Here is a 15972-nt window from a genome sequence, read left to right on the forward strand (position 1 = left end):
AGTTTAGTAGGCCTGTTCTATCTTCTGCATCCTATAAAAGAATGTTGCATGTCATAAGATTAATTGAACACTCATTAACTGAATGGTACCTATCTTAGCTATGTGTACACTTGCAATCCCTTCATTTTGAACTTTTAAAAACTTTTGCCAAGATGGGGATACTGAAATTATAAGCTCCAAAGAATGATTTGTTAGTGATATTACGTGCAAGAAAAATGGACAAATTCTTGAGTTCAGGAGGCATGGAAAAAAAACAGTTTGGGGTTTAAGGAAACACTGGCTAATTAAGAGAATTTTTTGAGGACTTCAATTTAACTATCTGCTTCTGATTAAAGACTGCATATGTGTGTGTGTGTGTATACGCACATAAATATAAAATAGTGCCAACTATAGATGTTGAGGTCCTTAAATCATTCATTTTATCTCCTTATCAAAATAACCCTCCTCTTGTGAATTTGTAACTACAAAAAGAAAAAAAAAATCAAGTTTTCAATTTGTTCCCATGATAAAAGCTTAATGGTAAAGACAAAGTATTGAAAGGTCCCTGTATAAATCAAAACAGAAGAAACACAGAATTACTGCATATACTCAGGAAATACCATCGAGATGCCCAAGTAAATATTAGATAATACCATTAGATAACAATTCTTATGTCTAGCTACAAAGCAATAGCATTTCTTGAAAAATACTACCCCTAGATTTTAAAATCTTCTTGTCGTAAATGATAAACACAAATTTGGCTACAACTTTTGTTATTCAATAGATCTGCTAATAACAATTTGTAACTGTTGTTCTAAACTAAATTTTAAAAACGAACATTCAGTGCACACTAAATAACACTAAATCCTTTTATAAAGCTCCAAATCAATTTTAAGAATTTTTGTTTGTTCGTGTTTTAGCATCTACCTATTACAAAGAACAGCACTGGGTACTTCAACTACATTTTAAAATGATTAATCAATGCCAATTTTAACCATTATTAATATAAACTTTCAAATAAAATAAAACGTTAGCATATAATTGACTACATATAACATTTTGATTATAAAAATTGAGTACTAAAGACATGCACCAACGCATATAAACAAAGAATAAAAACATTACGAAGCCTTGGTATTGTTGTTGATTCTAATAAGTATGCATTAATATTAGCATAATAACATCAGCATGTATTTATATAATATGATATATACAGAGTGGTAACAAAATGGTTAAAATTAATATAACAGATATTACAGCATTTAACCTAATCTGGAATCTGTCTTGAATAGTGTCTAGTATTCACAGTGGAATCTAGAATTCAATAATATATCAAGTGTGCTCTGTTAACAAAACGTGGAAATATTTCTCCCTGACCAAGCTATGATCGCTTCTGAAGCGTGACTGATTGGAATCTCTTAAAGTTTCTACATATAATGTAATTACAATGCTCTCCTTATCCATAAAAATGATCTACACTTTTCAGAAAAGTATGCTTACTGTGCCATTTGCTTCAATGACAGCTACAGCAATAATTTTACAGCTTAATTGTATTCATAAAAAATTACTTCCTTTTAACTGTTTTGGTCATGATATTTGATTTCATGGTGCTGCTTCAGAAATCTACAAATAGATATCTATTTTTCATCATCATTTTTGAGGCATACAGATATTCTTTATTTGAATCTCACCCTGGTTACAATACAGTGCTAGTGTTTACAATTCTTTGTCAATAATTTCATTTTCTGCTTTTGTGAAGCACATATAACCTTCAGCAAACATGTTTTTCAAAGAATGTATTATCTAATATTTATCAAGGTTTAATTGTTTTATACTACATATGAATATTGTAGAAGCGAGACTGGAACAGACAACCCATCGTCGGGGCGTGTAAAGATAATTGATACTGCTCCCACCAGAACTTGGGCAGACCCTAGGTTCACGTTATATTCCAAACTCCCTAAAGAAGAGATGAATTGTCTCTATAGACTTTCTGGTTCATAAATTTCTGGTGGAAAGGAAGTAATTGTTTTGTTTAAAGGAAACATCCTGGGTTAGATTAAGCAAAAGTCCCATTTTCTGTCAACAGAAGACAAAGCAGAGAGGTAAAAAGGTCAAAACATATTGAGAAGCAAGAGACTAACCAGCATGTATTGAGTACCTTGTATGTCCAAGTATTGAGGGTATCAGGAAGAGAAAATATCTGAATGTATGAGTTGGCTTGCTCTTTTTGCTCAAATATTTTGTATTTTCCATAAGTATGATACGGGTACACATTGCTAAATATATGATAAATATAAATGCCTATTCTTTAAAGTTCAGTTCAAAATCTATAAAAATTATTTTTCATTCATATGAAATCATGACAGAGCTTTCTGTTCTACCCATATGTGTTCTATTGATACAATAGAATTTTCTTAACAGATTTCTCCAGAAGCCAAGACAAGGTCCCTCAAATCCATTATGGGCATGTCTATTTTCTTAGTACCCCCCAGAGGTGTCTCAGAAGAAAGGCCTCACCACCTTCTTCTAAATGATCACAGCCATCGAAAAATCCTATAAAGTACAGTTCTACTCTGAAACACATGGGGTTGCCATGAGTAGGAACTGACTTGATGGCAACTGGTTCATACCCATTGCCATTGAGTCGGGTCCAACTCATAGAAACCCTATAGGACAGAGTGCAACTGCCCCATAGGGTTTCCACGGCTGTAAATCTTTACAGAAGCAAATTGCCACAACTTTCTCTCATGGAGCAGCTGTTGGGGTTCCCAACCTTTCAATAGCAGTCAAGTACTTTAACCACTGTGCCATCAAGGCTCCTAATGGTTGGTAAACAAAAAAAAAAAAAAAAGCTTTTTTTTTTTTTTTTTTGTTTACCTACCAAAATACAAGTTTCCTCATTCAATCATATTATCCCAAACAAAACATTTCCTGATCTACTTGAGTTTTCTCCTTTGTAGATATGGAAAATTTAATGGAATTAGTCAAAAAAATATAAATTTGAAGTTATAGTTACCTCTTGAATTTGGGGTGCTTCATTATTTCTTAGAAGGCGGGTTGTATATTTTTGAAAATTTTCTGGGTCTTTTCTATTAATAAAATTAACAGAATGATTTTAATTATGAAAGAGTTAAATAAAAAGGTCCATCAGTTATGGTCATTTTCAAAAAAGTTCAACCTTATAACAAAGCAAAGTACCTACTTCATAGTATTGGGTAAGTATTAAATTAAATAACCTAAGCTAAATGCATAGAAGAAGCCTAGTATAGAGTGAACATTTAAATAAATAGTCTATTAATATCATCATTGTTATTTTGTAAAAGGTATATCATTATTGTATTTTAAAGTGCAATTTGCCTTGGATCATCCACAATTTGCATAATGATGCATAAGATAAAGATACGCGCACATGTCTCTTATTTATATGTATGTGCAAAATGTGTTCATTAATTCATTCAACAATCATATACTGGCCACCTCCTATACGCCAGGAACTGGAACACAAAAACGAAGAACATAGTACCCAACTCAGGAAGCTTAGTTTAGTGGGTAAATATAGTATAATACTGTTGCATGAAACAGATAAGTGTGATATAATATGTAAGGTATTCAACAATGCAATTATGCACAGTGTACATTTAAAGTCAAAGTACTGCTATCTTATCCAACGTAGGAGGCTCAAGGGGGATCACATAATGAAGCATATTCTTTTTCTAAAGGATATATATGTGCTATCATCATCATAGCATCTCTATTTAACTCAGCCTCTTCAGGTGTGCATTCGTAATGAGTGTTACCATTTCCACACGGTAACATCTAAATGTTTGATTCAAAAGGTTAAATGACATTTTATCCTATTGAGTTAAAAAAGTGATGGCTTTCTCTAAATGTAAGCTTCTATTAGTGTTTGAGAATTTTGATGTCTTCCTAAAGATTTCTGCACAATATTTTCTACATAAAGCTGAACCGAAAACAATCCTTGAATCATTATGTACCAGCCATAATACCTATTCCAGCACCCATCACAGTGCCTATCATGTAGTAAGAACTCAATAATGGGCACTTGTTGAGGAAACGAATGAATGGATGGAATCTCTGTGCCTTACCACCTTAGAAGAGCTTTGCACAAAAGTGAAGTTCTCAGTATTGTTAATTGCTTTATGCTTTTCCCCAGCCCTGCTGGTGTAGTGGTTAAGAGCTATGGCTGCTAACCAAAAGGTCAGCAGGTCAAAATCACCAGGTACTCCTTGGAAATCGTATGGGACAGTTCTACTCTGTCCTATAGGGTCACTATGAGTCGGAATCAACTCGATGGCAATGGGTTTGGTTTGGGGTTTTTCCTCAGCCAGTTTGTAAGGCTAATGAATGTAGCATGTTCTCACTATTTTTTGTATTTTTTTCCTGGATCTGATTTGAACATTCAGAAGTCTCACTGTGTTTCTGAAGCAAGTAGTGGATGTCAAAAGAATCTGAGCAGGACTTGCAAGCAACTGAGTTAGTAAAATGCCAGTCTAGTAGTGTGCAACCATGCATTCAGCAAAGCATAAGCAAGGGCGTGGACTCTCGACCCCCTCTGCTTCGGTTCAGATTATGACTCTACCTTTTCCTAGCCCTGTGACCTTGGGTAAGTTACCCCACTTCTAAGTACCTTCCCAACCTTAGGTGTCTCATTTATACAAAAAGAACACTAACAATGCATAGGGGGCAGGGATGGTTCAGTGGTGGTACAATTGCAGAATTTTCACCTTCTGTGTGGGAGATCTGAGTTTGATTCCTGACTAATGCAACTCCCGCTCAGCCACCACCCATCCCTATGTGGGGGCTTATGTGTTGAACCAACCCTGGGGTGGCTCAGGATTGGGCAGTGTTTCATTCTGTTGTGCATGGGATCCTCATGAATGGAGGACTGACTTGAAGGTAGCTAACAACAATGCCTATCTCACAGGGCTGCTGTAAGATTTAACATTTGAAATAACTTTAAACAGCACCTGTAGATAGCAGGCACCCTATCTCTGTTTGTTTAATGAATCAACAGTCATTTAGAGGGCAACTTCTTCTAAAAAACGGAACACTGATAATAGATACATACTTCTTTTGAAATAAATATTGGAGTTCCTTCCTACGGCTATTAGCAAATTTCAATGCATAGCCCATCAGTTAATCTGGGGTCAGTGAGTATGGTTTTCATAAGAAAGCTAACTTGGTCAAAAGTGGCAGCTATAAAGGTGTGTTTCCAAGTTTATGATACTCTCAGTCTGTACAGGGGAATCCCTTATGCATTTCAGTCTTGTTCTCCTAAACCAGTTCAAATGTCTTTTCTATAACCAGGGAGCTGAATAGATCCCCTCTGTTTCATATGGTTTTGGTTTATTCCATAGCTATTATGTGTCTGCTGTCACTCTGGCTGTTTTGGGTTTTGTTGTCTGTACTCAGGGAGGCTTGTGGTTGCGTCTATCCCAAACGTCTGTGTTTCGAGTTGCGCGGTTTGCCCCCTCTGTCTCTCATCATTGCTTTTGGCTCAGTCCCTTGACAGGAAATGAGAGATTTATTTTATCTGGCTTGAACTACATTGTTCCTTCCTGACTACTGGTGTTACTTCACTCTAAATAACATGACTTTGTGCTCACAGTCTGCCCAAGGTCAAAGCCTGAGGGTAATAGACACATTTAAGAGCTTGGGAGGAGAATATAACCAGAAGGAGTAGGCAAGTAAAGAATTAAAAAAAAAAAAAAAAAAACAGAAGTGAAGCAAAAGTTAAATTTGCAGCAGGTCTACATTTTCTGGCGGGCCTGAAAGGGAATCTGTTCTGAAGAGCTGAAAGGATTTTTTTTTTTTTCTTCCAGATGTTATCGATTTAAACTGACACTGTAAAGTAATCTAAGCTTGAAATTCAAATTTAGTTTTAAAAGGAAGCATGAGTTGTCTGGGAGAAGGGCTTACAAAGCTTATTAATACCTGTGATACCCTAATTGTAGTGTTTTTAATAATTTAAATTGGGATAATTATTAGAATTCAAATATTCCTCTGGTTTGACACAAAAATATAAAAGAATTATGATAGTGCATATAACTAATAGAGTCAAATTAATTATAAAAAAAGGTAAAACTTAATAGTAAATCATACACAAGCTTGGTACTTAAAGTTCATAAAAAATTTTAAAAATGTGTCTGAATTTTAAGTATAAAAAAAAATCTGAACCAATCTCCTAACCAACATTTTTTTTTTCTTTTCTTCATTTCTTTTTCTGCCTTTGGAGGTGTAAAAAGCATTTTCTTAGTTTGTTCAAATACTTCTATTGTTTCAAAGGGTCAGCAGGATGACCACCCAAGACATAGTGAAAGAAAACATCAGTTTCCCCACTCACACCATTTAAGGGAGGCTGAACCTCTCTGGGATAGTTTAAAAGACTGGGGGATGGGAGAACACTGGCTAAGCTCAGTGTGTATTTTCCTGTTCTTTTAACAGATAGTCACGCTACTAATAATACCTCAGCCTCAGGAAAATGGATTTAATGCAAATGGACTTTAAATAAAGCAAAAAAAGATTTAGGTTACACATAAGGCCAGATTTTGCACACAGAAAATTATATCATATGGGCATTCCATTCTTGGGGAAGATTATGAAATCCCCTTTGCTAATGATGTTTCAATACTCATATTTTTCTGTGTGCTTTAAGCATGGTTTATGGTGAAATCAGAAAGACATCCTAAATGACATGAAAGACTCGGAAGTTTATGACTTGTAACACTCTTTAGGAAGCCCTACTCATCTCTATGGCAATAAGTGGACTTTGCTGTACTGGATTGGTGGGTAGTGTCTTGCAAATCACAAATGATTTTTTTTTTTATGCAATTGCCTCAGCTTAAAACATTCTTTAACTGTAAAAATTATTCCTCAGAAAGAAGCATACTTCTTTTTTATATCAACTTCTTATCAGATATTCCACACGTAGCATGAGCACCCAAATACTAATATGTGGTAGACATAACAATTCCAATAAAATCTCCTTTTTAACATGAAGTTATTAAAAGTTACAGTCATGCTGACTACACATTGTTTTTAATATTTTCTGCTTACCAAATTCTGAATATAGTCCTGACAAGTAAACATACAAAGTGATATACCTTCACCAAATGCAGGGCCCATCCATCAGCGAAGGAGGCCCTGAATGCCTATATCACCCCAGCTCATCCCCTTCTGTCAGTCCCTACAACTCAGATTCTCAAAAGCAAAAATTGAAGAAACCAAGAAAAAGAATATTTAAGGGAAAGTTACTATGTGACCAGACTATGTGCTGGCTGCTTTCCTATACATCACTATGTGCAGCACACAAACTCCAGGCAAAGTTAGTGTTACTAGCCTCATTTTACAGAGGGCAAAACACAATTTCAGAGATATTAAGTAATATGCCCAAGATCATACAGTTAATAAACAGTGAAACTGGGATTCAAATTTAGGCATCTCTAATTCCAAAACCCATGACCATTCAATATTCCACAAAAGGAATTAAAACGCTGGATTACAGAACGTTAGTGTGTGCACAGTCAAACAGTGTCTCCAGCCAGTACAAAAACCAGATACCAAAAACAAACAAAAAAAAGCAGCACAGATGACCCAACAATTCCACACTTAGGTATATACCCAAGAGAAATGAAAATATATGATAACACAAAAACTCATACTAAAATGTTCTTAGCCACATTATTTGCAATAGCCAAAAACTGGGAACAGCCCAGATGTCCACCAACTTCAAAATTAAACACTGGCACACGCTACAACATGGATAAATCTTGAAAACCTCATGTTACTGGCGCCATCTACAAAACACCACATATTAAATGATCATCTATTTATTTTTAATATCCAGAATAGCCAAGTCAAGAGACAGAAAGTTGATTGGTGGCTGCCTATAGCTGTAAGAGTTGGAGAGACATGAAGTGTGACTGTTACTGAGTATGGGGATTCTTTTGGGGGTGATAAAAATATCCTAACATTCATTGGGATGTTTGCCTAACTCTGAATATACTAAAAATCATTCAATTGTACACTTTAAATGGATGAATGGTATGTTATGTGAACTATATTTCAGTGAAGACATTATTTTAAAAAAGCAGTAACATAAAACTTTGCATCCATATCATCAGGAAGAGATAGGCTTTGCATTCCCTACTGAAAACCAAAACTATGTAGCAAGTTTAGCTATTGCACAGAGAGGAATAGTTCGCTTTCTGCTGTCCCTTCCCCTCCTCAGGGAAGCTGTAAGTCTTCTAGGCCCAGGCAGCCTTCTGAAATATTGAGAGGGTTGAAAAGACATTCCTTTCTGGCCAAATATGTTTTGAGACCTAAGAGTACTGAAAAAGTTAGCACCGCAAAATGGTAGTTGATCCACTAATTACTAAACCACTTGTTTGACATTTTCCCTCTAAACTGACCAGTGATTTGAGTACTGTGTAGGTAACCACAGAGAACAACAAAAGCAACAGGGAAGTATTATTTTAAAAGTACTTACTGTTTTATTAACACTTAGAGAGTGGAATTCCCTGCTTCTACCCAGATTCAGCGTATGTCCCAATGTGAAGTAAGATGCCCAATTGGTATATTTGTCAATATAACTTTTAGTCCTGAAACCCATCATTAGACGACAGAAAAACATCATGTTGTGACAAAGAATCAGTAGGTAGTTTGTAATCAAGTGTCCTATGATCTTGCCATTTCCCAACCCTGCACAATTTTTTTTTTTTTTTTTTTAGGGAGAATTCTAGAAATACCAGTGCATAGAACAGCAGGTTTGTGAAGGGCCAGCTCTCTAAAGATAATGACACACTCTGTCCCAATAATCTTTAGATGTTTACACCTTAAAAGTTACTCAGTTGAAGTTGCTTTCAAACTAAACACCATGGCGGCAGTGTTTCTGTTGTGATTGTCGGAGAGAAGTGGAGCCAGTGCAATTTGTCCATGTTTTACAAATCACCATCTGGCAGGGATATGGCAACATGTGAAATCTTCACAGGACTCTTGTTTTTCTACTATCTGCTGGATAACTAAGGGAGATCACCAGACTGCTGGGATGACTGCCAGATGGTAAGCAGGTATGTTTACGAGTTTAAGATTCTTATTTTCTTTCAATGCTTTCACATGCTGTGGGCACAGAGGCAGAAAAGTGAAAGGGAAAGAAAAAAAGGAGTAGATAAGTGACTATATAGGATCGTTACAAATCTCTTTTACATTTCCTGAAATGTGAATTTTCCAAGGTCTACACGCTGGATTTTTTTTTCTACTAAGGTAGAAAAATCACCAAATGGTCACAAGATTGAAAAAAATGCCACATTATTCATTTTCATAAAAATAAACAGGTGCATCGTTTCTTCAGGTGTATTAAGTACGGATGCATTCCTCAGAGGATCACAAGCAACATCAACAAACATTTGGTGAGTGTACACCTGTGCATGGTTCTGGGCTAGGCATTTCAGTGAAATCAAAGGAAGAGTCTTTTTATACTTTACTTTGATTACTCAAACTGCAGTAGGCAAAGAATAGCTAGTAGGGTCAAGACAAAATCCCTCTAACAATCAGGGAACTGAATCTGGGAAGAGGTCATAATCATTACAGTGGCTTTTTTGAAAGCAAAATGAGATCTTCAACAAATTTTGATAGCTAATAAGTGAAAATCACCCTAGAGGCAGTGTCTGGTATATAGAGGTAGAGAGGTACAGTAGTGGAAAATTGGTTGGAATACCTGCTCGGAAATTTACTAGCAATGTGACCCAAGGCAAGTTTCTGGTGGATTCAATAGACTCATCTAGACAATGGTGATAACAGCTCTACCTTTTATGATTGTTGTTAGATTATAAATAAAATAAATGCAAACTGTCCAATGAGTACTCACTTGCTCCGTAAACGAAGCTGTTATTATTACTGATATCATCATCCTCTAGAGTGTTCCTTCTAGATTAAATCCCTAGATACACAATTTGCTCATATGAATATAAAAATATACTTAATCATACACATTTGTATATCAAGATACACGTAAGGTCTATGTGTAGATGGGCATTTACACACAAACATGTACATATACAGGTCTATATGCCTGTTCCTGTTAGTTGTCTTTGGGCCGATTCCAATTCATGGCAAATGTAGGTGTTGCAGAGTAGAACTGCACTCAATAGGGTTTTTAAGGCTGTGTCCTTTCAGAAGCAGATCGCCAGGCTTTTCTTCAGAGGTGCCTCTGGGTGGAGTTGAACCTCCAATTTTTCATTTAGCAGTCCAGTGGTTAACCATTTGTGCCACTCTGGGACTCCATTTATATGCCTAAACCAAAAACAAACCAAGCTCATTGCTGTCGAGTCGATTCCAACTCATAGCAACCCTATATGCCTAGTAGTAGATAATATCCTGCCCAACCAAAACCCCTCGCTGTTGAATCAGTTCTGAATCCTAATGACCTTATAGGACAGAGTAGAGCTGTCCTATATGGTTTCCAAGGCTGTAATCTTTATGGGTGCAGGCTACCACATCTTTCTCCCATGGAGCGGCTAGTAGATTCGAACCACTGACTTTACAGTCAGCAGCTGAGCACTTAACCACTGCACCAAGAAGGCTCCTTTGCCTAATCACAAGAAATGAAAATAAAAAAAATTGACTGAAATCCTTGTAGTCAAATTAACTAAATACCAACAGTTTCAGAGTTTCCAGAAGTAACACTAGGTGCAAATTACCTGAGCTACCTGGGTCCTTATCTAAAGGATAAAAGAAACAAAACAAAACAAAACCAAAAATTTGGTGGGGGGGGGCATTCTTACCTCCCTCCCTCAAGTTTTAAAGAGAGAACTGTCTCTGCTTCTTTCTGGTCCTTCTAATTGTATTCTGTATTCCAACACTCCTACCGGAGAATCATTTTTCCCTAGTTACATGATTCTTTTCTCTTTTTGTATCATAAATTCCTTCTCATCCACTAGTTTCTTGCCCTGAACCTAAAATAAACTCAAGAACCCCTATCTTAACAGTAATTTTTTAAAATTACCAAATTTCACAGAAAAGATAAAAGGTCTGGATAGGCCAATGGCCATAGAAAAGATTGTTAAAGAGCCACTGCTAAAAAATACCAAACCCAAAGGTTTTTATTTTTGACCAGGTAGTTCTCTATTTGATTCTAGCACAACTAACTGGAACAGAAGTTTTTGGTGTTGTTAAAGAGCTCCAAATCATTCAAATAATTAAGACTCACAATTCTTTCAAAAGGCTAGCAAAATCCTGATACACAAATCATGACCAAGATAGTACAGTACACACACACACACACACACACACACACACAAAATTATGGACCAAACTCACTTAAAATAAAGAGGCAAAATCTTAGCAAGTAAAATCTTAGCAAAATCTTAGCAAGTAGACCTCAGGAGTGAACTAAAGAATACTACACCATAACCATATGGTGTTTATCCCAAGAATGGAGGGCTGGTTCAATATAAAGATATGTATTCAATTAATTTTTACATCTAAGGTAGTAGACTAAAAGAAAAAAAATCCCCAAGCAAATTGTTAAGTCTTTGAAAAAAGTACCAACCATTTTAGATTTGTTTAATGTGGTAAGCTAGGAAGAGAAGAAAAAGGCCTTCTTTGAGAGACTATTTGTCACAAACACCAGTAAAACACATAAAAACCATAACGGTAAAACAGCTAAATTACATTTTGTTGACCCGGCTTCCCTTATCTGTAGCTTTTTTCCCCTTTTCATCAATAGCCACATTGCTCGCAAACTAGACCATGTTTACTTCCTCTTCTTACTCATCTCCTATGCACTCTTCAACCCATACCAAATTGCTTCTCCTCCTACCCTTTTATAGAAGCTCTTCTCTCAAAGGTTACCTAAGTTCCAACTCCAATGACATGTTCTCTGGCTCCATTCTATTAACCTCTCTTTAGCATTTAAAACTGTCCATACGACACTCTCAGCTCTTCCTCTCTCCTGGGTTTTGTCTCTCACTTAAATTTCTTTCTTGCTTTACCTCGCATTAAACACGGGGAATTCCTGGAAGTCTACTGTTTTCCCCCTTCTCTTCATGCCTTACCCAGGGAATGTAGATCAGAGTTAAACAGTAATGAGAGAAGCAAGAAACTATTAACAAAACAAAGTAAATAAAAAATTGCATTAAATAGAAATTTTACATATGATCTCCAACTTCTCAGGTTATAAGTAGGAGAGATTTTTTTTTTTAATATTGCATCATGAATGAACTCTGCCTCTATTATTTTCAATATGTTTAATAATGTCTTGTAAATCTTAAGAAATGGATTTTAATATCTATCTTAATGAATGTCTTTATGCTATTGTTACTTAGTTGCCTCATGATATTGCCATCTATAATTGACTTACTAATTTAAACTCTAATTTTGTATTACCTTGATTTTTAACCATTTCACAGGATAACTAATTTGAAGGCAGCTAGAAGTATTAAAGGAGCCCTGGTGGTGCAGTGGTTGAGAGCTTGGCTGCTAACCAAATGGTCAGCAGTTCAAATCCATCAGCCACTCCTTGGGAACCCTCTGCGGCATTTCTACTCTGTCCTGTAGGGTCGCTATGAGTTGGAATCGACTTGACAGCAATGGGTTTAGTTTTTGGTTGTAGAAATGTTAGAGGAGCCCTGGTGGTGTACTGGTTAAAGAGCTCAGCTAATAACTGAAAAATCGGTGGATCCCACCAGCAGCTCCGTGGAAGTAAGATGTGGCAGTTTGTTCCCATAAAGATAAAGCCTTAGAAAGCCTATGGGGCAGTTCTACCCCATCCTACGGGGTCACTATGAGTCAGAATCCACGTGACAACAGCTGTTTTTGGAGTGTGAGAATCATTAGGACGTATCTGAATATAATTTAGTAAAATTCAGCAATCATTTATTAAATGCAAGTGACATGTGAAATGCTGTTTTCATGGTCATTGTTTAATACATAAACTTCAATACATGCTTACATAAATAAAATTGACTGGCTTCCAAATATAAACCAACAGTTTTAAGAAAATATTGATGTTTTTAGCCATGTTAACTCTGAAAGAACTTTCTTTCCCCAACTTGTAACCAATAGTAAAGTCAAACAAAAATATTAAAAAGAACATTACATACCTGTCATAAAATTCTTTATTCCAATTTCAGCCATCAGTCTCTCAGTAAAAACTCTTCAGTAAGCTTAAATCATCTTTCTCCATTCTCTCATCTCCAAATTATTACAAGATCACTTTCTATTGCTATGTTCTCTTCCTCTAGTTCTATAAAACTGGGAAATCACTATTCTGTATTATTTATAAATCTGTTTCCATGCTTTGCTTCTTCTTTGCTTTACCCTGATATTCGTATCCCTTACTGTTACACCTTTCAGGTAGTTTATAAATCCAAAGCTTCTGTACCCTTTCTTATTTGACACATGTACCTCATTTAAATAAAATACAAAACTCAAAAACTCAAACCTAGACAGCATAAAATGGGGGAGCATTCACTAGCCAAGAGATCCCTGACTTTACAAAAAATTCCCCACAGAATCCCTGTAAGTAGTGATTTTCTCTACTGCATGAAAAATATAATTCAATTAAACAGCATATGTTTATATTCAACTTCTCCAAAATCCTATCAGTTTTGCAAAGTGAGCTGCAACTTGTTCTTATCAGGTTGTTGCAATCCCTACTTTCCCCTTTATTGCTTTGGCATTGAGTTGCTTTCACAAAACCACACATTTTATACTTCATGTTTAACAGTTTTCATTGAATGTTCGTTACCTGGCGAGCTTTGTGCTACACACTTTGTGTATCTTATCTTTAATCTTCACAGCAACCAGCAAGGGTCCAGCATAACTATTGGCTTTGTAAAGATGACGAAACTGAAGCTCAGAAAGGTTAAGTGACTTGCCCAAAGTCATACAGCGTGGAAGTGGTAAAACAGAGATTCTAGCAGAACTCTCTGGTTTAGAAGACTGTGCTCTTTCTGCTATACCACAAAATTTCTTTTGTTGTATATTAAGAAAAACGAGAATACGCAAGAGTTTATTGTAATCCAGAATGAGACACAACCAGATGAGGAAACACAAATTTCTTGACTCCAGCTAAGGCATTTATTCTTCTATAGAAGAAGATTTCAAACTTTTTTAAACTGTGGAAGCATTTCTTCAATCAAAATCTCACAGTATATAAAAGAGATAAAAGTAATAGGGCTACGTCCTTTCCCCTCTCTTTTACTAATTGGCCTCAGGCTCACTTCCAAAGTACCTACAGTGTTCCTCAGAGTACAGTTTAAAAACAATTGTACTACACAATATTCTATTGATTGCTAAAGATCTGGCTACCAAAATCATAATCTTACCATAGGTATAGTTGCGAGAGATCCAGTTGTGAGCCTCTTGGGCACTGCACTGTAGCATACCTTGTTCTTTGTTTAGAATGGTACCCAGGACATAGTCATACACAAGAAATGGTCAATCATGGTAACAATAATAATTTTTAAAATAATGAATAGATAAATCTCCTTGACATAGAAATGGTTTCCTTTTCCTGTGCCAGTTGTTCTCTCTGTGCCAACTCTAACACACACCCCTTCCAGGAATGGCACTCAGCCATCCTGGCAACCAGAATTAGAGCAAAGAAAATATGAAATTTCTCTTCAAAACATAAGTGGAAAGATGGATGCAAAGCCAAGCAAAAAGTGCCCAGATTCAACATGCACATTGTTAAATGTCATTTCATAGTAAGATACTTTAGAAAGTCAAGTGAATGTGACCACGTATATAGACTGGGAAACTCAGAACAAGTATGACCTGTAAAAAACAAAAGGGATCAGCAAGCAAAGACACTTATAACTGTTCCTTTGGGAACTGTGGGAACTGGAAACTAAGGAAATGAAGCGTAGGAATGGCGGAGAGATTTTTTTCACCGCACATCTTTTTATACTTTTTCAATTCTGAACCATGTCACTATCTTCAAAAAAGTAATTAAATAAATTAAAAAATTCCCAAAGGTGTGGAAAATGATAGTTCTACTGGAGAGTTGGGTAGCACAGCAATGAACTGTTTTGGTTTGAAAAAAAAAAAAAAAAATCAACTATAGGAGAATATTCCATTTCAAGAAGCTAGATATAGGCCAAGCAGTCCTATCACTCAGAAATGCTGCTTTCTTTCTACTTCAGATACTGTCTTCAGGAGAGAGGGACCTGTTGACTGAAGCCAATGACACATGCCCCAACTATCAAAAACAGATACAATGTGGCAAGGGTCCCCAACATTCCAGCCAACTGATGGGGGTCTTTAAGCTACAGGTCCATAATTCACAGATTCAAGGATATGGGCAAGAGAAATCGTTGTCTTGCCTCAAACTACAAATCAGAGAGGGAATTTCACAGTTGTCTTTTTTGTTCAAAAAAAGTTGCAAAGATCAAAGATAAATCTTTACCAACCTGAATGGCATATCCCCTCTTTTCATTGTATAGTGTTTTCCCTCTGTGAGCCAGGAACAAAATGTCTGTTGACTGACAGAAGGTCTTGCTCTGAACATTTAATCACCAAAAGGGTTCTTAGAAGAGAATCATTAAAACCTGATAAAAATGAAAAGGAGGATTTCATTTAAAATAAATAGACATTTTCCACCAAACATTTTACCAACCATTAGAGACAAAAACTATTACAAAACGAGCAAAAAGAATTAAAACATACAATTACACCCAGGAGATGCTGTGGATTGACTGAACTAGATGAAAAGGAGAAACTATTGGTAAATGCCATGTGTCTGTGAGCTGTTTAAAGGTGGCTGGCATTCTAAGAAGTCCACATTACTTGCGAATTAACTAAACAGGTCAGACTGGCCTCTGGGACCAGAAGCCTATAGCATTATGATTTGGGAGGAGGTGGTGGTACTGAACAGTCTCGAAACTTTAATCAGGTCTCCGGTCACACGTGCTGCCTCTTTTTTGAACAGTCTTACGCCGTGGCCTTCTTTACAGAGAAGAGTTACAC

At 36.1% G+C, this 15972-nt stretch overlaps 1 protein-coding gene across 18 annotated transcripts in view; it reads right to left on the reverse strand.

Annotated features, from left to right (window-relative positions):
• SOX5 (SRY-box transcription factor 5) overlaps nt 1-15972 on the reverse strand; it is a 1155824-nt gene that overhangs the window by 545283 nt on the left and 594569 nt on the right. For 7 of the 18 annotated variants that reach the window (XM_049885152.1, XM_049885153.1, XM_049885157.1 and 4 more), the window contains one exon: nt 15417-15554. The exons of the other annotated variants lie outside the window; for them this stretch is intronic. In XM_049885152.1, the coding sequence (XP_049741109.1) occupies nt 15417-15514 (98 nt within the window). In that variant the 5' untranslated portion in view covers nt 15515-15554. The remainder of the gene's footprint in view (nt 1-15416; nt 15555-15972) is intronic. 18 annotated transcript variants of the gene reach the window in all.

The sequence above is a fragment of the Elephas maximus genome, chromosome 4, assembly GCF_024166365.1.
Source record: "Elephas maximus indicus isolate mEleMax1 chromosome 4, mEleMax1 primary haplotype, whole genome shotgun sequence".
Lineage (NCBI taxonomy): Eukaryota > Metazoa > Chordata > Mammalia > Proboscidea > Elephantidae > Elephas > Elephas maximus.